Consider the following 22145-nt stretch of genomic DNA (forward strand, 5'->3'; position numbering starts at 1 on the left):
GAAGAAGAAAAAGAAGAAGAAGGTTTTCTCTTCGCACTGTCTTTTATTATTGTTTGTTTATCATTGTATTTTATTCTATTCTATTTTATTTTATTATTTTTTTTGGGGTGGGATAAAGGGCTCGATCATTCTGGTCCACACTTAAAGCCATTAGGTGGCGGTAATGCACCTTTTTGGATGCCATCCGCCTAAAACAAAGAAGAAGAAAAAGAAGAAGTAAAAGGAATAGTAGAAGAAGAAGTAGAAGCAAAAGTAGAAGCAGGAAGAGAATAAGCTTCTCTCTTCCAGCTCGGTGTCGTATCGGGTGAAGGCAGCAGACAGCCGGATGGAGAGCTCAGCGGACCCGCTGTGAGGTTTAAAGGAATTGTCCCGTAAAGTCCTGAGAAGCTAGCGAGTGTTAGCCACCTAGCATGTAGCTCGGTCACGTAGCGACAGCAGCTAGCGAGTGTTAGCCACCTAGCATGTAGCTCGGCCGTGTAGCAGACAGCAGCGAGCAACACAGTAACAGAGACTCGGGCTGCAGCTGGATTACTCGACACGTCACGAGCTGTTTGACAGGTTAACAGCAGATCACGAGGAGGACGTTGGTCCTTTCAGAGAAAATGAGCGACGAGCCAAACTACTGGAGGCTGAACCCTCGAGTTCAGCTCCACGAATCAGGTTTGTGCCTTTTTTTCTTTATTGTTCCCGGTCCTTGTGCTTCGTGTTACGGGTTGAAGTCCCACATGAGTCTGTTTTTAAATTCAATTACAAGAACTTAAGGCTTTAATTAGGAATACAAATGAATGGAGTTGAATGCTAATAGTATTGCTAATAGTAGTGTTTGTGTGTTGTTCGAGCAGAGAAGGTAGTTCTATGACCTCAGGGTGTTTTCTTAAAAGGCACCAACGTTGTTTCACCTCCTTTGAGTAACGGGAGTCACATGGACTGCTCAGGGTGCGAGAATGCACCATGTGTATAGTCTTGGTGACGTCATTACCGTGTTACAGGGACTCTGGGGTTCCTAGTGTATCTATCTATCTCTTCTTCTTCTTCTTCTTCTTCTTCTTCTTCTTCTTCTTCTTCTATTTTAGCTACACATGACCTTTGTTGGTTCAATCAATGTAACACAAGTTGTTGTGTGATGTTTCCAACAGCAGCATGTTTTTATTTAGGGGTCATGCTTCTCCTTCATAACTAATTCACCGCTTTTTCGGTGATAAACTTCTTTAATAATACAGAGTTTCATATATGATTTCTCAGACTTATGAATGTATTTCATTATTCTCCACAGACGTCCAGCAGTTGTTGGTGGTTAAAGAAGATATTCCTCCTGAGCAGCAGGACTGGAGCTTCAGTCTAAACCAGGAGGACCCAGAGCCCCCACACATTAAAATGGACCAGGAGGACCCAGAGCCCCGATACATTAAAGAGGAACAGGGGGAACTCTGGACCAGTCAGGAGGGAGAGCAGCTTCAAGGACTGGAGGAGGCTGGTATCAAGTTCTCATTCCCTCCTGTGAAGAGTGAAGATGATGAAGAAGGAGCTCAGTCCTCACAGCTTCATCAAAGACAAACTAAAAAGATGGAAACAGAAGCTGATGGAGCAGATTGTGGAGGATCAGAGCCAGACAGAAAGTTAGATCCAGAAAGACATCCAGGACCAGATACTGATGAGTTTGAAGACACGTCTGAACCTGAGACTGATGACAGTAGAGATTGGAAGATGACTCAGAAACCTCAGTCAGCTTTTAACCCTCTGCAAAACAATCAAGTACCTGTAAGTGTGAACTGTACTACTAGAAATACATCAGTCAGTTCGTCTGAATGTGCTGGAATCTCTGACCACAAGGTACATCTGAAGAGACACACTACAGCCAAAACAGGAGTGAAACCATTTAGTTGTTCTGTGTGTAGTAAAGCATTTTCACAAAAAGGACACCTCAACACTCACATGACTATCCACACAAGGGAGAAACCATTTAGTTGTTCCGTGTGTAGTCAACCATTTTCCCAAAAGGGACACCTGAACAGTCACATGACTATCCACACAGGAGAGAAACCATTTAGTTGTTCCATGTGTAGTAAAACATTTTCACAAAAAGGACACCTGAACAATCACATGACTATCCACACAGGGGAGAAACCATTTAGTTGTTTCGTGTGTCGTCAAACATTTTCCCAAAAGGGACACCTGAACAGTCACATGAATATTCACACATTGGAGAAACCATTCAGTTGTACTATGTGTAGTAAAACATTTTCACAAAAGAGAACCCTGAAGGATCACATGACTATTCACACAGGAGAGAAAGCATTTAGCTGTTCAGTTTGCGGTAAAACCTTTTCACAAAAGTCAAACCTGAACACTCACATGACTGGCCACACAAGGGAGAAACCATTCAGTTGTTCGGTTTGTGGTAAAGCATTTTCACAAAAGTCAAATCTGAAGCGTCACATGACTGGCCACACAGGAGAGAAAGCATTTAGTTGTTCAGTTTGTGGTAAAACATTTTCACGAAAGGGAGACCTGAAACCTCACATGACTATCCACACGGGAGAAAGCATTTAGTTATTTAGTTTGTGGTAAAACATTTTTCCAACAGTAAAATCTGAAACAACATTTAAAATTCCACACGGGATAAACAAATTAGTCGTCGAGGTCGCTCAACAAGATTCTCTCGTCGAGAGTCAACTGTTGGTTCAAATCCGTGTGAAGTTGGAAGCCGATGCTACAAAAGCATCAGAGTATTCCTTCATTGCCTCTCATTCCTCTGGTTTGTTATGTGTTTTGTTTTGTGCCTTGTTTTGTTTTGCTCTATCTCCTGTGTTTGTTAGTGTAGTAGAGAAAAGACAATACAAATATTTGTTCAAAAAAAGGGCCATTTGAATCATTTCAAAATGTATAATATACAGAGAACCATTCCAGTTAAAATGTATAACAGTATATGTGCTACTGCTTTGCTTTTCCTTCTACTATTAAATACCACTATGTGTGACCAGTATCTCTGCAAAGTTTGACTTTGATTCAGTGAAGTTAAATATTTTTAGTAATTCATTTAGTGCAGATTTCGTTAGGTTAAGTCAGCTGAAAGCAAAAATGCGTTAACTTTCTCCCTGGACCTTGAACGCCTCTGGTTCCTCAACAGAGGGGCTCTGCTCCAGCAGACCACCAACACACACCAAGCAAGTATCATTTAATCCATCAAGGAACTTTGCTGAGGCTTTGTCTCACAGTGTTTTGGTGCAATTTCCAGATTCTGTGGCTTGTAAGCTTTCCAGAAAGTTGTGCCAACCATGTGTAGCATCAAGCTAGGGATATGAAAATTAATATTTTCATAACTTGGGTTGCTCCATTTTTAATTCCTATTTATGGTTTGTGTTAATATTTTTGGTTGAATTGTGTTATAAAGATGTAAAATGGACTTAAAAGCTCTTGAAAAGCTTTGCAGTGTTTTTGTTGCTATATCTTTGGACTTTGAGAGTGAGAAAGAGCTCCTGATGAAGAATTCTGCCTCCATTTTTGGGGGCCGCTGAGGTTAATAAGTAATGCGCTCGTTGCTGGCCGGCTTCTGGAGCTCGAGCGTGATCAGCACCCCGCCCTGATCCCACAGCCGGACCGGAGGGGAAAGACTCACAGGGCCGTACATCTCAGCACATGACGACACCGTCATGGGCAGGGCATAAATCACAAGGAGGAAAAATGACTCAAAAGCACAGATGGAGCAGCTGGGAATGCATGAAATAAATCTAAAAGCCTAAACGTGAATACTTGTGACCAGTCACCCCAGGCTGCTATTGTGGATCTTCCTGCTGATGGAGTCCATGAGGGAGTCCATGAGCCTCTGCAGGCCGACGAGCATCTCCGTGTCTCCGAGCGGCCCAGAGAGGCCGATAAAACACATCTGGGACGGAGCAGGATGCAGATCCAGCTCAGGAGGATTTATGACGGGCGGGGCACTCGTACATCCGTGCAATGTGACCGAGCACGGGCAACGCCCTCTTCACTCCCGGTCCCAACCCCGAGGGGGCGCCGGCGAGAGTCTGGAGCCAACGGGGAGCGACGGACGATCAGATCGGACGTCGAGCGACTCGAATCCTCGGCCAGAGATAAAAACACTTCCTTCCTTTTCTCAATGGGAATACGAGCGGGGAATTTGGCCGCGCTTTTTCCCCCAACGCGAGACATTCGTCCAGACCGCTTCCTCTTCCCTGCTCCGTCATCCGACTGCACATCTGGGCTCTCGTGGATAATAATAATAATAATAATTGGATCTCTTCGCTCTCTTGAGAACAGAGAAGTTTCTCACCAACACGGTTGATGTGTTGATGAACCAGCAGACTTTGGGAGAGTTTCCATCATGAGGTTCGGGTGAAATACGCCAACAATCCCAGGTGGCGCCTGGGATTTGTTTGAGTATGTCAAAATTAGAACATAAATATATTTCCAAAATGATATTACCACACTCGCTGCATCATTTATACAAATGTCTGTGTAAATAAAACTGTTTAAAAACATATATTTGTCCTCAATACTTCACAAACATGAATCTTTCCAATTTTTTTCGTATGAATCCAGTAGTTTGAAAAGGTTTCACAACAACATAAATAGTTATTAGAGATGAATTCTGAACAATTACACATCATTAAAACTACTAAGGACAAGATTTGTTTTAAACCATAAACATACAATCTTTTATTTCCTTATTATTCAACGTGAGCGTTGAATAATAAGTACATGATGTAATATGTACATGAACACGTCATTATGAGCGTGAGTAAAGGTCCAGGTGAGTATTTGGGTGAAATGTTCCTTCAACAGCAGAAAGCTTGCAGCTCTGGTCGCACGGTGCCGACGGTTCTGCTCCTTTCACGGGCTTGAAGGGAGCAGCGGCGCCAGGATCACAGGATTGTTTCTAACACGTCATTAAAGCCGTCGTGACCTTTGACCGGAGGAGGAAGGGGAGAGATCCACGTCAGGTTTTTTTTGAAAAGGGTCTGCTTTTCAAAGAGAAATCTATATCCACATTTCAGGTGAGAAGAAACGATAATCTCCCAGCTGCTCGGCAGAGATGTCATCGTGAGCTTTAATCACTCGGCTTCTTTCTTTCTTCTTGCGAGGCCTCGAGCGGCTCCTCAACACGCTGGAGCCGTCTGCAGAAACATCTGGATGAAGTGATTGATGAGAAGACCAGGCGTCCGCTCTCCTTCACATTACTGAGCGGCTCTGGCCGGCCGAGCGACGCAGGTGTGAGTTTTTTTCTGGAGGGTTCACGGCCCCGCCGGGTCTGCTCACACTTACAGCTGAGATTTGATTCTCTCACGGAAACAAGACGTCAAGCCTGGAGCCGATCTCACTGAACAACCGCAAGAAGAGGATGGAGGGAAGAAAGAAACGTGAGAGAGAGAGAGAGAGAGAGAGAGAGAGAGAGAGAGAGAGAGAGAGAGAGAGAGAGAGAGAGAGAGAACATGCACAGTTATTAAATACATGGAAACCTTCTCGTGGGCGTGGTTTGACCTCTGACGGATGTGCAAGACGTGAAAATTACAAATATTTTGATCACGAAATGAAAGAATTTAAAGAAAATGTCAAGAAAAGTTTGATATGATTAGATAGAACGATATAATGCCAAAAGGAAATTATTTTGCTTCATAGATAATAAAAAAATGACCGAAGAGAATATAAATATGAAACAGTAAAAATATACATATTTAAATAAAGTCACTAGTGCAAAATGTAGGAGCAATAACAGGAGCAAGATTTTAAAATGAAAACACAAAATATTTAGAAAAATAGGAGATCACATCCATCCAGTCTTTTAACCCGCAGTAACGACATGTCTCCACCAGGGGGCAGCACAGCACCTTCTACAACTTCAGCACTGACAGTAAAGAAGAAGAAGAAGAAGAAGAAGAAGAAGAAGAAGAAGAAGAAGAAGAAGAAGAGTTCTGACCGTTTAGTGAAAAGCAGGAAAACAATCTTTGACTTTCATGAAGGAGAAACACACAAGAGTCCTGAAGTGACCTCACAGCACCAAAAGTAAAAGTACTCGGTAGCAAGTAACCGGAGTAGAGTCAGTAGTAGAGTCAGTAGTAGTAAAGTCAGTAGAGTCAGCATACTGACTCTACTGACTTTACTACTGACTCCACTACTACTACTACTGACTCTACTACTGACTCTAATTCTACTGACTCTACTACTGACTCTACTGACTCTACTACTGACTCTACTGACTCTACTGACTCTACTACTGACTCTACTGACTCTACTGACTCTACTACTGACTCTACTGACTCTACTGACTCTACTACTGACTGCAGCGTCATTGTTTCAGTAAACACACACTCGCTGCAGATGGAGGTTTTGTGTGTGTTTTAGTCTGGAACTAAAGATGGCGGTTGTTGTTTGCTCTGCGTGGCGCCGACACGTCGTTGTGTTGAACGCCAGCGCTGATGTCATGAAATGTGCTCATGTGAGACGTGGACGTCGGGTCGCGGACGGACAAGAGACTCACACTGACACTCCTCTCCAACTTTGCAAAGGAATTCACATCAAAACATCTATTTTTAGAGCCCCGGCCTCTGATAATAATAATTAGTTATGAAACAGCAGGTTTATCTCATGTGTTTTTCTTTCTGATCCAGCCGGAGCCAAAACAGCCTCGACCCCAAGACCCCAGATAACGTAGCAGAGTTTCATTGTGGGAGGGCCTGATAAACATAGAGCCTGTTGTAAACGCTCTGCTGACGAATCTGATCATCGTTCATAGAGAGAGAGAGAGAGAGAGAGAGAGAGAGAGAGAGAGAGAGAGAGAGAGAGAGAGAGAGAGAGAGAGAGAGAGAGAGAGAGAGAGAGAGAGACATCACTCCGGTTCGGTTCCAGTCCATCTGCAAAACCTCAAAACCAGGGACAAGGAAAAATAGATTAATATATATACATACATATACATATATATATATATATATATATATATATATATATATATATATATATATACATATATATTATTTGTGGTATATACCATATATATATATATATGGTCACTACGCCAGCTGTAGTCTATCATCTGATCGTGGCGTGCCCCCCCAAGCGCGCATGCTGCTAGTTAGCTTAAGCGCTAACTTCCCAGCTTCCATGGCGTGTCTCACGAGCAGGGTGAGCTGCTGCCTGGAGGTGTACCACAGGGAACCGTCTCCAGCTACAGATTCTTCTTCTTCTCTACAAGTTAAAGTGGAGTTGGATGTGAAGAACATGTGTCCACCGTATGAAATGAAATGGAAACAAAGAGAGGAAACAGCTTTGTGATTGAATGAAATAAAAACACTGAAGCTCCAAGTGAAGAAGATTCAAATGAGTCCGATTAAAAACTAACATTGTGACTAAAGACGTCCTCGTTCGTCTTCAGAACACCTCGGAGAAAAAACAACACGTGGAGACGTCGCTCCGACTAGAACGTCTGCTCGTTACTTTGTTTCCCAGAAATCACGTTGTGCAAAAATAGAACCGACCAAATGACACATTGTCTCATTGTTGCTCACTAAAGTTTTCTGTTGCTTCACGTCAGCGACGCACATCAAACCTGAGGATTCTGGGAAGGAGGTGGTGAGAATAAACACACAGTGTGTGTGTGTGTGTGTGTGTGTTTGTGTGTGTGTGTGATTATTCCTCTGAACAGCTCTCTGTGGGAGATAAAGTGTTTCTGAGAAGCTTAAGATTCTCTCCACAGAAACAGAGTGTCGTGTCTGCGGCCGCCTGTGGGTTTTCAGTTTTAAGTCTTCCAACAAATTACCGGGAAAGACCAAACACCCTCGGTCACCTCTCGCTTTTGTGGAGCCACAGAACCACGAGAACGACAGTTTGACCCTGAACACTGTGAGCGACATGTGTTAAAGCTGCATTCTCTCTCCTGACCACCAGGGGGCGACTCCTCTGGTTGTACAGAAGTCTATGCTTCATGTGTTAAAGCTGCATTCTCTCTCCTGACCACCAGGGGGCGACTCCTCTGTGGTATAGAAGTCTATGCTTCATGTGTTAAAGCTGCATTCTCTCTCCTGACCACCAGGGGGCGACTCCTCTGGTTGTATAGAAGTCTATGCTTCATGTGCTTGAGTGTTTGTTCACAACACATTCATAAGCTCATTCATACTACCTTTTAGATTTTAAATAAACACTTTGACAGGTTCAGTTGAGTCATTTTATTGAACAGAAGAAAGAAACAACCTCAACATGAGTGCGTTAAGCGGCGGTTCTTCTGGTTAAAGCACTGAAGCTCATCACTATTAAAGTGCACTTTTAGATCACAGCCAGACGGAGACTCGGGTCGGTCTCTTTCCCCGGTAGAACCATCACGGTACGATAAATATCAAGTGACTGAGCGTCTCAGTGAGGGCGAGTGCATAAGTGTTTAATGGAAGATTAACCTTTTCCTGTTTCCCCTCCTGGCTCAACCCAGAATAACACACAGAAGAAGAAAGAAAAAGAAGCAATAACGTGACAGACGGTGAACAATCTGCTCATGTTTCCATAACGGTCGAAATCTTTTCAAGATCTTCACTTTAAAAAAATATTATTTTTTTTTCTTCTTACGTAATATATATGTACAGTTGCATCTTTGAAAAGAAAATAATGTTTTGTCGAAGTCGGTATCGACTCCACGTTTGGCACGTTTTCCCTCGTGACTTCACCGAGCTGCAGAAACAAGTGCGTTAAAAAACAACAACAGATTCATGCTCTCGCCTTAAGTTCTTCCTCTGCTGAATAGACGCTGCTATAGGGAGGTTAAGCCCCGCCCCCTTTTGGACCTTATTTCAGCATAAATACGTACGACGAGATACTAATACATTTTTGATCCCTGTTTTTAATTAAAGCCATAAATTTCACACGCATTTAATTTTTTTCTTTTTTAAAAGGATAATTTTGCACGTCAGGAAAGTTCGCGATGTCGTAAAAAACGGCGAAAATACGTAATCAGAAAGACGACGCATCCCTGAATATGCTCAAGCGATGCCTGTGCGCTCGATACCAGGATGTTCTCTCCACGACTCGTTCTCTCGCTGGATAAAAACACATCCGGTAAGAAGGTGTTAACATTTGTGCGTAGAACGTAGCTACGTTAGCTAGCTAGCTAGCAAAGCAAGCTAACGGCCGCTACGTAGTTCACCGATCGGGGTTTTGCAAAACTCCAAAAGGTACAACAAATCTATGACGTCACTTCTTCCAGGTTTGGGTGTGCGGTCTTTCTAACGAGCGTCTCACACTAGTTTTACGACAAAAATGCAACTTTTTTGACGTGAAAATAATATGAATAAAATGTCATATTTTTGTCCTGGGGACAGGAAAGGGGCGGGACTTCGCCTCTTTATTCCTACTGATCTTATTTCTCGTGAGATGCATTTGAAGTAGAAAACAAACAGAAATGGAGTCACATGAACACGTTACGCGACAGGGGGAATGGCCTCGAGAGGAAAGTAGAAACAACATCTACAGGACGAGAGACATCGTACGACGTCAGAGACGAACTAAACGGCTGCAGTTCAACGTGGGAATGAAAAAGAATCGACATTACAAAGTCACAGCAAAAAAAAAACATCCCAGCAGGTTGTGCGCACGACACCTGGTGGCTGTTTGACATCACAAACACACAAACTGGGAAAAAAGATCAAACCGCTAAGAAACACATCTACTAGCTAACATTTAAATGTACTTTATATTAGTTTCACTGGGAACTTCTTCTCTTATTGCACAGGTTTTATTTTCATGTCTACCGGTCTGTCTCGTGTTTAAAGGGCCAGCGTGAATGATTTAGAGGGTTAATTATAGACCACTAGATGGCACCAAATCCTGCACACGGTGCCTTTAATACGTCTGAATCACTTCCTGTGAAATGAAAACTACTTAATTTAAACTGTTAAAACCATTTTTAGGTCTTTTCATGTTCCGCTTGAGACACGAGGGTCTGAACTCGGGCCTTTCAAAAGGTGCCGAACAAAACAACCCAGTAACAACCGAGAAGCATCCAAACTCCTCCAGTTGTACCCAGAAAGAGAAAATATATAAATATTTACATTATAATTTTGCTCCCCATCAATCACCGCGAGAGATATTTGATTAAATGAGACGACAGACGCAGCTCTGGTTCTGGTTCTGGTTCTTGTGAAGCGATACCCAGTCCTAGTGTTAACATAAAAGAGCTATATTACACACACACACACCTTCATTACCTATCTGCACTACAAATAACAGTAATAAATATGTTAAGCACAATAAATATGGGTTTTCTAATAGAATAAAAACAATAAAGATGGTTTGAATCCCGCTTCACGTGGAGCGCTGAGGGGTCCATGAGGGAGTCGATCACACAAGGTCGGCCCGAGGCGAGCGGGTCAGAACCGAACCGCCGGCTCAGCGTCCACAGCTACAGCTCACGTTCAGGTCGTGCTCAGCTCGCGACTTCTTTTTGGGATTAAAGCTGAGATATTGCTTCTTTAAATGCATGAAGTCTCTCTCTCTCTCTGCTTTTTATGCTTGTTAGTTTCTTCTCGAGCGTCCACCAGGGCCTCGACACCGACGGGGGAAACGACCCAATGAAAGCATTTAGAGGGCCGGTGTGTTGGATCGCGACTCGATTGGAATGTTTTCATCACGACTACGAGCTTTCACATTTCTGTCGGTAGCGAAAGGCGGAGTCCGACATTTTTCTACCGAAGACGCAGCAAACAGTTTTTTATGTTCCCTAAAGTTCCACGTCAGTATCATCATCCAACAGCGTGATGAATCCTCCACACCGGTCCTGTAATGAACACATGAATCCTAAATGACTGACAACACAACAGACTGTGCACGCAACCCGTCGCCCCATCACAGGCTCCTCCCACTGAGTGACACAGGCTCCTCCCACTGAGTGACACAGGCTCCACCCACTGAGTGACACAGGCTCCTCCCACTGAGTGACACAGGCTCCTCCCACTGAGTGACACAGGCTCCTCCCACTGAGTGACACAGGCTCCTCCCACTGGGAGAAACAGGCTCCTCCCACTGAGTGAAACAGGCTCCTCCCACTGGGAGAAACAGGCTTCTCCCACTGGGAGAAACAGGCTCCTCCCACTGAATGAAACAGGCTCCTCCCATTGGGAGTAACAGGCTCCTCCCATTGGGAGAAACAGGCTCCTCCCACTGAGTGAAACAGGCTCCTCCCACTGGGAGAAACAGGCTTCTCCCATTGAGTGACACAGGCTCCTCCCACTGGGAGAAACAGGCTTCTCCCATTGAGTGACACAGGCTCCTCCCACTGAGTGACACAGGCTCCTCCCACTGAGTGACACAGGCTCCTCCCACTGAGTGACACAGGCTCCTCCCACTGGGAGAAACAGGCTTCCTTCCACTGAGTGACACAGGCTCCTCCCACTGAGTGACACAGGCTCCTCCCACTGAGTGACACAGGCTCCTCCCACTGAGTGACACAGGCTCCTCCCACTGAGTGACACAGGGCTACGTTTAGTTTTCAGTCATGAATTTTTGCTTTTTTGCTTTTAAAGTGCAGTCCAGATGCAGGCGAATGAAAGGCAAGAAGCACATTAGAGAGAGACAGAGAGAGAGAGAGAGAGAGAGAGAGAGACAGAGAGAGAGAGAGAGAGAGAGAGAGAGAGAGAGAGAGAGAGAGAAATCTCATTTGGAGTAAGTGAGCAGGTGTGATGGCTGAAGGTAAAAAACAAAGAAAGTCTCCTCCTGCTGCTTTACTGGTCTGGCCCCAGTCCTCCCAGTCCCTCCATTACTCCATCCCTCCATCCCTCCATCACTCCATCCCTCCATCCCTCCATCCCTCCATCACTCCCTGGACTGGTAGAAGAGGATGTATCCTGACTCAGAGTTCTTGGAGATGTCGGAGGTCAGCCCGTAGAACTCCTCGATGGCCTGGGCGTCAATTTTCTGGCACGACACAAGAAAACAAACGATCACTCGAGGGTTAAAAACACACAAACACACAACAATATCACACAACGGTGCGAGTGGAGGGGCCGCCAGAGAGACAGAGAGAGAGACACACCTCCACGATGTCGTCGTCAAACAGCAGCCAGAAGCCGTGACTCTTCACGATGGTGATGTAATGACCTCTGTTGGGCCCGCTGGGGACACGGAGACGCACACAGTGAGTCCAACGCACACATGACTCACAACACACACACACACAGACGTCTGCACGCCACCGACGCACAACACGGATGATGTAAAGAGTCTCACACACACAGCGGGAAACCAGTCTGATCACTTCTGTCCGGGAGAAATGACCGGTGTGATTTTTATAACTATTTTTTTTTAAATGGATATTTTCTCTCTCATGCAGATTGATTGACAGTTCTGTCGGTTCTGGACTCCACGACGTCCAATAATTTCTGATGATGCACAGTTTGAAATGGGAATCCATGACTTATAACCAAATTTTCATGACTTTTAACCAAATTTTCATGATTTTTCATCAAATTTCCATGACTTTTAACCATATTTCCATGATTTTTAACCAAATTTCCATGATTTTTAACCAAATTTCCATGATTTTTTTATCAAATTTCCATGATTTTTAACCATATTTCCATGATTTTTAACCATATTTCCATGATTTTCTATCAAATTTCCATGACTTTTAACCATATTTCCATGATTTTTAACCAAATTTCCATGATTTTTAACCAAATTTCGATGATTTTTTATCAAATTTCCATGATTTTTAACCATATTTCCATGATTTTTAACCAAATTTCCATGATTTTTTATCAAATTTCAATGACTTTTCACCAAATCTCCATGACTTTTAACCATATTTCCATGACTTTTCACCAAATTTCCATGATTTTTTATCAAATTTCCATGACTTTTAACCATATTTCCATGATTTTTCACCAAATTCACCCAGCAGCCAATCAGAATTGAGTACCAGAGTACGGTCTACCTAGAATAATGACCTCCAGCTGTCTTCACAGGCCCAGTATGACTGAACCAAAACTCATACAGGTACACGCACACGCACACGCACACACACACACACACACACACACACACACACAGTACCTGCCGCAGTGCACCACCACGGCCACCAGGTCGTACATGCGGTCCAGGTTGACGGCGTCTCCGGACGTGTTGAAGAGGCGGAGCTCCAGGGGGAAGACGACGCGGTAGGACAGCTTGGTGTAGCGGTGCAGCTGCTCCATGTACTTGAACCTCTTCAGGTGCAGCGCCAGGATCATGGGGAGCTTCTTCACGCGCATCCTGCAGAAGGAGAGAAGAAGAAGCAGCACCGGACGCTCAGAGGGGGGCGAGCACATCAAACACCTTCACGCCGCTTCACGCCGCTTCACTGACCGCTTCTGGGCTTCCTGCTTGCTGCAGCAGGCCTCGCAGTAGTATTTGTATTCGCTGCACAGCGTCTCCGTGTTGCTGAAGTCCCTGCAGGAGGGAAGAGGCTTTGTGTTATTCGACCTCATTCAGACCCCAAAACAAGTGGAATATGCAACAGATATATAGATATAACAGAGATATCAGATACCTGAGGCAGTGAGTTATGGAGGTGTTCTGCTCCACGTCCACAGAAAGGTCCAGAAAGTCCTCGTCTTTGCTGCTCACCTGGCAAATAAAGAGACCAGCGAATTAGACAGAATAGGAACGAAGAGACGTTCCCATTCCTACCAGCGAAGCAGAGGCGGCCATTTTTAAACTGATAATGGACTTTATCACGCTGATGGTCACGTGACAAACACACACAAAAAACACAAAGAACAGTCTTTCTGTTTTTATGTGTTTCACAAACAGAATCTAAACTTTTCTTGTCACAACTTTGTTGGACTCGTATTCTGTAACTGGTGTAGCATTAAACACGGTGTATTTAGCAACCGAGCGAGGTGACGACGAGCTAGTTAGCTAGCTTGCTAATTCCACCAGGCTTTAATAATGCTTCATTGATTACAGCGGGGTGGTGCTGCTGGGTCCAACTCACTCCTTGAGAGTCCTACTGAGGAGGACAAGCTAGCTAGCTAACTAACTGACTAGCTGGCTAACTAGCTAACTAACTAACCAGCATTTCCTCTTCACAGACACGTTTGCCAATTTCTTTTGCAGAAAGCAAATGACCACAAAATACTTGTTTTCTATTTCTATGACATATTCTTCTGACTGGATCAGTGAGGACACACACACACACACACACACTCACACACACACACACACACACACACTCATTGAAATGCTGATTGTACTGAGGAGCTTTTGTCTCGCCTCTGTGTTTGCAGAGGTTGTTCAAGGCGAGTCGTCCCACTGACTCGACCAGAAACCAGCACAAAGCCTCTCTGCTCACCGGCCGTGACCCCGACTTCTTCTTCTTCTTCTTCTTCTTCTTCTTCTTCTTCTTCTTCTTCTTCTTCTTCTTCTTCTTCTTCTTCTTCTTCTTTTTGCAAACCTCAGCATCAAAAAAGGCTAATCCCTCTTGGCCCAGACTTATTCAGGACAGACGTCTTACTCTCTAAACACACACACACACACACACACACACACACACACTCACCGTTTCACAGTTGAGGCAGCGCGTCTCGTTGGTCAGCGTTCCCTGGAAGATGTCGTGGACCCACGTGGGCTCCGTCTTGTTCTCCGGCTCGGCCTCCGGCGGGACGCCGCCGCCGCCGCCGCCGTTGTTCTTGAGGCGCCCGTTCTGCTTCTCCTGCTTCTTCTCCTCCTGCAGGATGTCGGCCACCGTGTTCAGCAGGTAGTTCAGGAACTCGTGAGCGTCCTGTTGCATGTAGTTATCGAACAGATCTGGAGGGGAGACGATGACGGGAAAGAGAGACGAGTTTATTCTAGACATTTATCTTGAGTCCAGACACGTTTGAAGTGAAGTCTATGCTTCATGTGTTAAAGCTGCATTCTCTCTCCTGACCACCAGGGGGCGACTCCTCTGGTTGTATAGAAGTCTATATAAGTGACTCTACTTCTCTCTTGATGTATTATCTCAGTAAACATTGTAAACATGAGTTTATGTCTCAATCTCTAGTTTCAAGTCTTCTTCTATACAGCACGATGTTCATATGAAAAGATAAAACCGCCATCGTGACACAAAAACCTGTAAGGTGAAAACTGAGGCCAGAGCGACAACAGAGCGCCATTGTTCCTGCTCATAAAGAGCTTCCTGGGTGGAGAACAGTCGGCCTCTCTGTCGGCTCTCCGTCGACCTCCAGCCGTCCTTCACCTCGGATACTCAGACGCCACCAAAACAAAAACGCCAGCGCGGTTGTCGAGCGCTCCGCTCTCCCGGTTTGTTCGTGGAGGAAACACGAACATAGGAATTACATTTTCTTTTTTAATGTTCGATCCCATTACAGCAGAAAACCATTACGTCCACTCCAGCAGCGTTTTTAAATCTAAAAGCCTGTTTTGTCCATTTTTTTAAATTTTTTTTTTTTACTATTTTCCACCGGCTCAAAAAAGATGTTTTGCTAATCATTGACATGTCTGGACGCTAAAAATAACCCCCAGCATTTAGTTTACAGAACATAATTCCACATTTGAGTGTTTTCATGAAAAGAAAGTAGCATTAAGAGTACAAACTGGCATTTAAAAAGTGTCATTAATATTACAGGGTTCATACACATTTAGACTAATGGATTTCCATAACTTTTCACCAATGTTTTTCATGACTTTTCACCACATTTTCAAGAGTTTTAACCACATTTCTATGACTTTTAACCAAAATGAATGACTTAGCATACAGTAAACCTTAAATGACTCAAATGAATGAGAGACAATAGTTTGATTAAAAGAATAAACATTTATATAGATGCCTGTATGGATGCTGCTGATATGTTGAGCCTCTTTCTTTTAACAGCAGGTTCATTATTCATAACTCACCGTTCTCTTTCCGCAGGCGGGAGATGAACTTCTTGGGCGGGATGACGCCCACTTTCTTCTTCTGCGTGGCGATGGAGTGGAAGAGGTCGGCCAGGCAGGTGAGCAGGTTCTCCTTCTTCTTCTGCTGCGCTTTGTACGCCAGCACGTTCTCCCGGAAAGGCCGGCAGAAGTAGAGCGCCTGCAGCACCGAGTTACAGTAACACGTGTTCCCGAACTGAGGAGGGGGAAGGACAGAGGACGCGCCAAGGGAGCGAGGACAGAGGACAGAGGACAGAGGACAGAGGAAAGGGATTCAGTCCATCTTTCTGTTTGGATTATCTCTCAAAGTTGCGAGAAACTTCCATGTTGACTCTGGCGCCCTCTGTGGACTACAGTGGTAGTGCCTCTGAGCGCCACAACGTTTGACAATATTCTGTTTCTTTTCTGTCCGTTTAGCTCAAAGTAACGTCCAACCAGAGCGATCGATACTCACGTTGACCAATCCAAAGTAGTGCTCATTGATCGGGAACTGCTCCGGGCCGATGTCTTTCTCCAGAGCAGAGGCATTGGTGCCCTGGAGGACCAGAGCCATGGAGACATATTAATCACCACCATCATCATATACAACACAGTTCACTCTTTTATTCTGGCGGGGAAAAGAGAGCCTGCTTTGTTTGATCTAATCCATGTTGATATAGTCAAATGAATATGAAAATGAGCAGTCGAGGAATACAAGCAGGTGACTGAGGGCTCAAACCAACGATAAGTGGCCTCTCTCTCTTTCAGACGCTGTAATGGATCAAATTATCCTCTTGGTCAGATTTCAATATCAGTGAATCGGTAAAAGGCCGTGCAGCTCGTCTCCAGGTCTTCACACAGCGAGGCTTCCTGTCAAAGCAGAAATGGTCTCAATATTGTCCTCATGTCAGACGTCAGGGGGATTTGAGCCCCTGATTGCAGAGACCACTTATCTCAAAGCGTCTCCACAAGAAGCGCAGCTTTGTTGAGCCAAACACAGGAAGCCAATTTAGTTTCTGGAGGGGAGGCTTTGGATTTCAATGTCACTTCTTTCCGTCAAAGCGGACAACGGATACGTCTTTGTCTCGCTCGCCGCCTCCACGGCGGAGCACAGGTACGCGTCCTGCACCCGGACAGCGGCGCTCATTTTGTCCATGAATCAATTTTTCTATTTTTTCTCATGTATATATTTGTATTATTATTTCCTCTGGTTGTATAGAAGTCTATGATGTTTATTTAGTACATTATGGTCTGTTAGAGTCAAACAGACCATAATAAGAGGAAGCTTTAGGGGCGGGGCTACGAGGTGATTGACAGGTCGACACTGGATGCAATGTGTCCTAACAATGAAAATTAGAGATGCAACAATTGGACTTATGATGCGATACCAGAGTTTAATTAATCCAAACCCCTTCCACCGCACAGGATGCTGGGTAATAACTCTTGGTTACTGCGAAAACCATTAAAGCAAAAGATTTTTTTTAACTTGACATCTGCTTCCGGGATGTATGTCACCAGCTCCCTGCAGCGGATTACGCAATCACAACAGAGCTGTCAGGAGGCGGCCCGTTCGACCTGTCAATCACAGGGTTGACAGCTACACGCACATGTGCACGCGACGAGGAAAGGAGGATCCGAGCACCGAGGTAAAGTGTGCACCTTGTAGTAGGAGTGATCACACACACACACACACACACACACACACACACACACACACACACACACACACACACACACACACACACACACACACACAGTGCACTACTACTACACAACACACCGGCTGCAACACACAATCTGCAGGATTTACTCACCATATTACAAATGGAGGCGATGTTTCTGACAGTCATTTAGTTCACAGTGTCCCCCTCGCCGCCATCTTTATAAAATAAAACATGATTTAAGGGGGGGGAGGCTGGGGAGACGGAGCAGCCTCTGCTGGAGGCCAGGCTGCAGAACCTCGAGGCTTCAGGAGAGCAGCATGCAGCCGGGAGGGGAGGGGGGGGTCAGTGTCGACACCTCGGCTTCATCCTCTGGACGCCACCGCTGGGGGGGAGGAGGGGGGAGGCAACGCCGTCAGTGCACGAGGAACCGTGCACGAGAGAGGACGGGGCTCGGAGCCTCGCGGGGCAGCAGGTTGTTTAGCAGCGAGGAATCCAGGAAAAACAAGCTGTGTGAGCGAGCGCGTCGTAGCCCCGCCCCCTCCCTCACCACGTGACGCGACGCTCGGGACGCGCCGCAGCTGATTGGTGCGGAGGTAACTCGCGCTTGATTGGCGGGTCCGAGGAGCCAGTCACAGAGCCGGGGGGCGGGGCGAGGAGGTTCCAGCGCGAGAGCAACCAATCCACCGCAGGACGTTGGGACGCGGTGGCGTGTGGGAGTTGTAGTTCCTCATCGGGACGCGTTTAAAGGGATTTTTGTAGACTTTTTGTAAAACTGTTGAAATAAAAAAGATTCTTAAAAGCTATAATGTAATATTTTATGTTAAACAAATATAATATAAATGCATCAAAAGGAAGCTTCCCCTGTTGATTACTGACAGTAATGACATTAAGACAATTGTGTTTAAATATGCAAATTAAGCTTCATCTTATTACATTTGTGCACATTTTTATACATTTCCAGAACATAATGTGAACATGAAATAAAACAAAGGTTCATTTTGTTGACATATTAGAGTCAAAGTTTTTTTTAGGATTTATGATATCTGTTTGTTTCACTTACATCAGAAAACACTGTCAACAGACATGTTTTATTAATAAAATAAAAAGTATAAATGAGGGTCTGAATGCTGAATAAAGTTTGGTGGATGTGAGAGCAGCTGAAGTGGAGATTGTGACGTCTTTACAGGTGAATATAGGCTCAAAAATAATCACCAATAATTCAGCATTAGAAAAGGCAGCAACTTGTTGGATGAGTTTGAAATTCATAAAATATGAAGTGACTTTGGAGAATCAGAAAGAACCGTTTCAAAAACACTAAAGTCACGCACAATAACAAACACACAACCAGAGGATGCAGCAGCAGAGCAGCAGCTCCTGAGCGCTCAGAGCTTAAATCAGTGTTTTTGTGAATGGAGTCTGGTGCGCGTCCACACGTCACTCTGCAGAAGACGCTCACAGACTCACTTCTCCTCGTTCCTCACACGTTGCAGACTTCACAACTAATCATTCCATTTGCAGGAATCCTGCAAACCATGTGATTAGCTGACCGTAACGAAAAGGTAAGTGTCTCCTGCGTGGAGCTCTGCAGGAGGGGCCCCGGGGCCCTTCACTCATCACCAGCTCTTTTGTCTTCCTGCTTTCACAACAAACTCCCGGCCAATTATCTCCTTAGCATTTCCATGGGGACAAAAAGAAGAAGAAAAGGAAAACAACAAACAATTATGATGAACACGCTTCAAAAGAAACGGGAAGAGAGAGAGAGAGAGAGAGAGAGAGAGAGAGAGAGAGAGAGAGAGAGAGAGAGAGAGAGAGAGAGAGAGAGAGAGAGAGAGAGAGAGAGAGAGAGAGAGAGAGAGAGGAATTTAAAAACAAGAAGAAAGAAGCAACGGGGAGAAAGGAGAGAGGAGGGAGGACAGAGGAGAGAGGAGAGAGGAGAGAGGAGAGCCATTGTGATGGGAACGTTTGAAATACGGCAACCCACACACACAGATGCACAAACACACACACACACACACACACACACACACACACACACACACACACAGGTTTTATTCATGACATCACGTCAACACAAATCCTTCCCAGACTCACGTTGTTTCTCTTTCTTCATCTTTCATCGTCGTTATGGACGTGAATAATCTGCCAAAACACACAAAATGACCCGAATCCGCCTCGTTGATGAGACAAAGATCTGTTTCATCGTTTCCTTCCGGGCGTGCAGGTCAGCAGACGAGTCGACACGAAGCCCCAGATGCTCAGAGCAGGTGGGTGAATGTTGTGTGTTTTAATCTCATGTTGTGTTGTCTGACAGAGCTTCTGTTGCACTGAGAAGCTGAAGAGACGAGAGGGTCTTCATGAGGACGCACAGGAAACACACACACACACACACACACACACACACACACACACACAGACAAATAAAAGGGTTTAAGTCAGCTATCAATAGCAGAAAGAAGCTCTCGTCTCACTTGTTACCTCTCCAGGTTTCTTCTTGGCACAAAAGTGTCATCGTTGGCTAAAGACTCACGCTGGAAATATAATATCAGGGGGGGGGGGCTCTCAAGAGCTCTCAGAAAATGTCATGACCACATTCCTCCAGCACATTGACGCTCTGCATGAATAAACTTTATTAGTATCTGGACTTCTGATTCAGATCCAATCGTCCAATCAGACGAGTCGGAGTCACTAAAAAACACTCATGAAATAAACATGGCTGAGTGTTTCCTCTGGAGAGGTGAGACCAACAACAATAATAAAGCTGTCCAGAACAGAAAGAGCAGGAAGGAGGGAAATATTAGACACACACACACACACACACACACACACACACACACACACACACACACTTTGTGCTTTGGCACGCTCGCTGGCTCGTCGGTACACCGTGTGCCGACATGTCGCGTCCTGATGAGCCTCGTTGGACTCGATGCGTCTGAGCGGAGAACAGAAAATTAAATGAAATTAAATTAAATAAATGTTCTGAGTGACACGAGGAAACACGCAGACAGCAACATGTTCACTGTCCTGTGTTTCCTCAGGTCGTTTAACGGCACGAACACACAGCTGATGAGTGTTTTACTGCCTCACCGTTGAGTCATTAACGGTGAAAAGAAGACAAGAAACGTGCAAACAGATCAACAACATCATCAACGATCAAACTGATGAAATAAACTGAACGCTGTTTAGCGATAGACGACTTTAGAAGTAGACAAGTATGCTCTAAAAAACGGTGAGCTAGCAGCAGCGCTAGCTGGCTACAGCCAGGGAGCTAGCGGTGAGCTAGCAGCAGCGCTAGCTGTGTACAGCCAGGGAGCTAGCGGTGAGCTAGCAGCAGCGCTAGCTGGGTACAGCCAGGGAGCTAGCGGTGAGCTAGCAGCAGCGCTAGCTGTGTACAGCGGGGACACCCACCGAAGTTTAGTTTACTCTGCAGTTTACTGGACTTTGAGGAGACACTGAAGACTCGTCTTTACGTACAGATATATACTCCGTGAAGCTGATCGTGATAAGTTCACGTTTGTGTTACACAAAAATGACACGTTTCACAAAAACACAATCCTAAAAATACACCACAACCCTTCGCGGGGCCTCCTCGGTCCTCAACTATCCCAGAATGCACCTGTTCTGCTTCCAGCGACACAGTAGCCGCATTGTTCTCGCTGCACAAAGCGGCACCGCTGCGCTGTCAGCACAGAGCGCCCTGTTTGTGTGCGTTATGACATATTATAAGTTGCTCATTGCTCATCAGTCAAAGCAACGCTGAGCAACTAAAGTAATGAGATCAACTTGTGATGTTGCTCAGTTGCTCAGTGAGGAGTCAGAGCTTTTCCTCTGACGGCATAAGTGCACTGTGAAACAAGTTTTATATAATCCACACCAGGATCGTGTTGACCGATAATTTATTTGAACAATAAAATGGGAATAAACAAGTTTCTCAAGAGAGAATATCTCAGCAATATGCACGGCTGTGTTTCCACATAGTTTCCTCATCTCGACGCCGGCTTCATGTTGCCCTGCACTCGCGTCCCGTCCCGCTCGCAATAACAAAAGATCTGTTTGTGTGTAAGTGGACGTCTGCGGGAGGAGGGGGGGGGGGGGACCGGCTGCGGTGGAGCACCAGAGCTTGACCCACTTTCCAGCCCCGTGAAGCGCATTAATTCACTCCACCAGGTGCTCGTGAGACGCTGCAGGTCTGCTGAGCCGCCGCCGCGCTATGAAGACACAGCAGGGAGGAGTTAAAAGATGGAGGCTTCTGACGGGAAAGAGAGAGAACACAGCTTCAACACATGAAGCACAGACTTCTATACAACCAGAGGAGTCGCCCCCTGCTGGTCAGGAGAGAGAATGCAGCTTCAACACATGAAGCACAGACTTCTATACAACCAGAGGAGTCTCCCCCTGGTGGTCAGGAGAGAGAATGCAGCTTCAACACATGAAGCACAGACTTCTATACAACCAGAGGAGTCACCCCCTGGTGGTCAGGAGAGAGAATGCAGCTTTAACACATGAAGCATAGGCTTCTATACAACCAGAGGAGTCACCACCTGGTGGTCAGGAGAGAGAATGCAGCTTTAACACATGAAGCATAGGCTTCTATACAACCAGAGGAGTCGCCCCCTGGTG

The 22145-nt window shown here is 45.3% G+C and overlaps 2 protein-coding genes across 2 annotated transcripts; one reads left to right on the forward strand and one right to left on the reverse strand.

The window, feature by feature from the left end:
• The first annotated feature begins 234 nt into the window (after positions 1 to 234).
• LOC137795346 (zinc finger protein OZF-like) lies at positions 235 to 3240 on the forward strand. The gene is made up of 2 exons (XM_068592749.1): positions 235 to 660; positions 1274 to 3240. The coding sequence occupies exons 1-2, from the start codon at positions 603 to 605 to the stop codon at positions 2548 to 2550; spliced, it is 1335 nt and encodes a 444-aa protein (XP_068448850.1). The 5' UTR covers positions 235 to 602; the 3' UTR covers positions 2551 to 3240.
• Positions 3241 to 8159: 4919 nt separating this feature from the next.
• Positions 8160 to 17853, reverse strand: usp46 (ubiquitin specific peptidase 46). The gene is made up of 9 exons (XM_068593055.1): positions 17676 to 17853; positions 16337 to 16417; positions 15865 to 16078; positions 14528 to 14775; positions 13517 to 13593; positions 13333 to 13416; positions 13042 to 13239; positions 12023 to 12101; positions 8160 to 11904 (listed from the first exon to the last, which is right to left on the reverse strand). Exons 1-9 carry the CDS (start codon positions 17709 to 17711, stop codon positions 11803 to 11805), a joined length of 1119 nt encoding a protein of 372 aa, XP_068449156.1. The 5' UTR covers positions 17712 to 17853; the 3' UTR covers positions 8160 to 11802.
• Between the last annotated feature and the right edge of the window lie 4292 nt (positions 17854 to 22145).

This window comes from Clinocottus analis, unplaced genomic scaffold (assembly GCF_023055335.1).
Source record: "Clinocottus analis isolate CAN_PGR_092001 unplaced genomic scaffold, fCliAna1.0.p SCAF_28, whole genome shotgun sequence".
NCBI lineage: Eukaryota > Metazoa > Chordata > Actinopteri > Perciformes > Cottidae > Clinocottus > Clinocottus analis.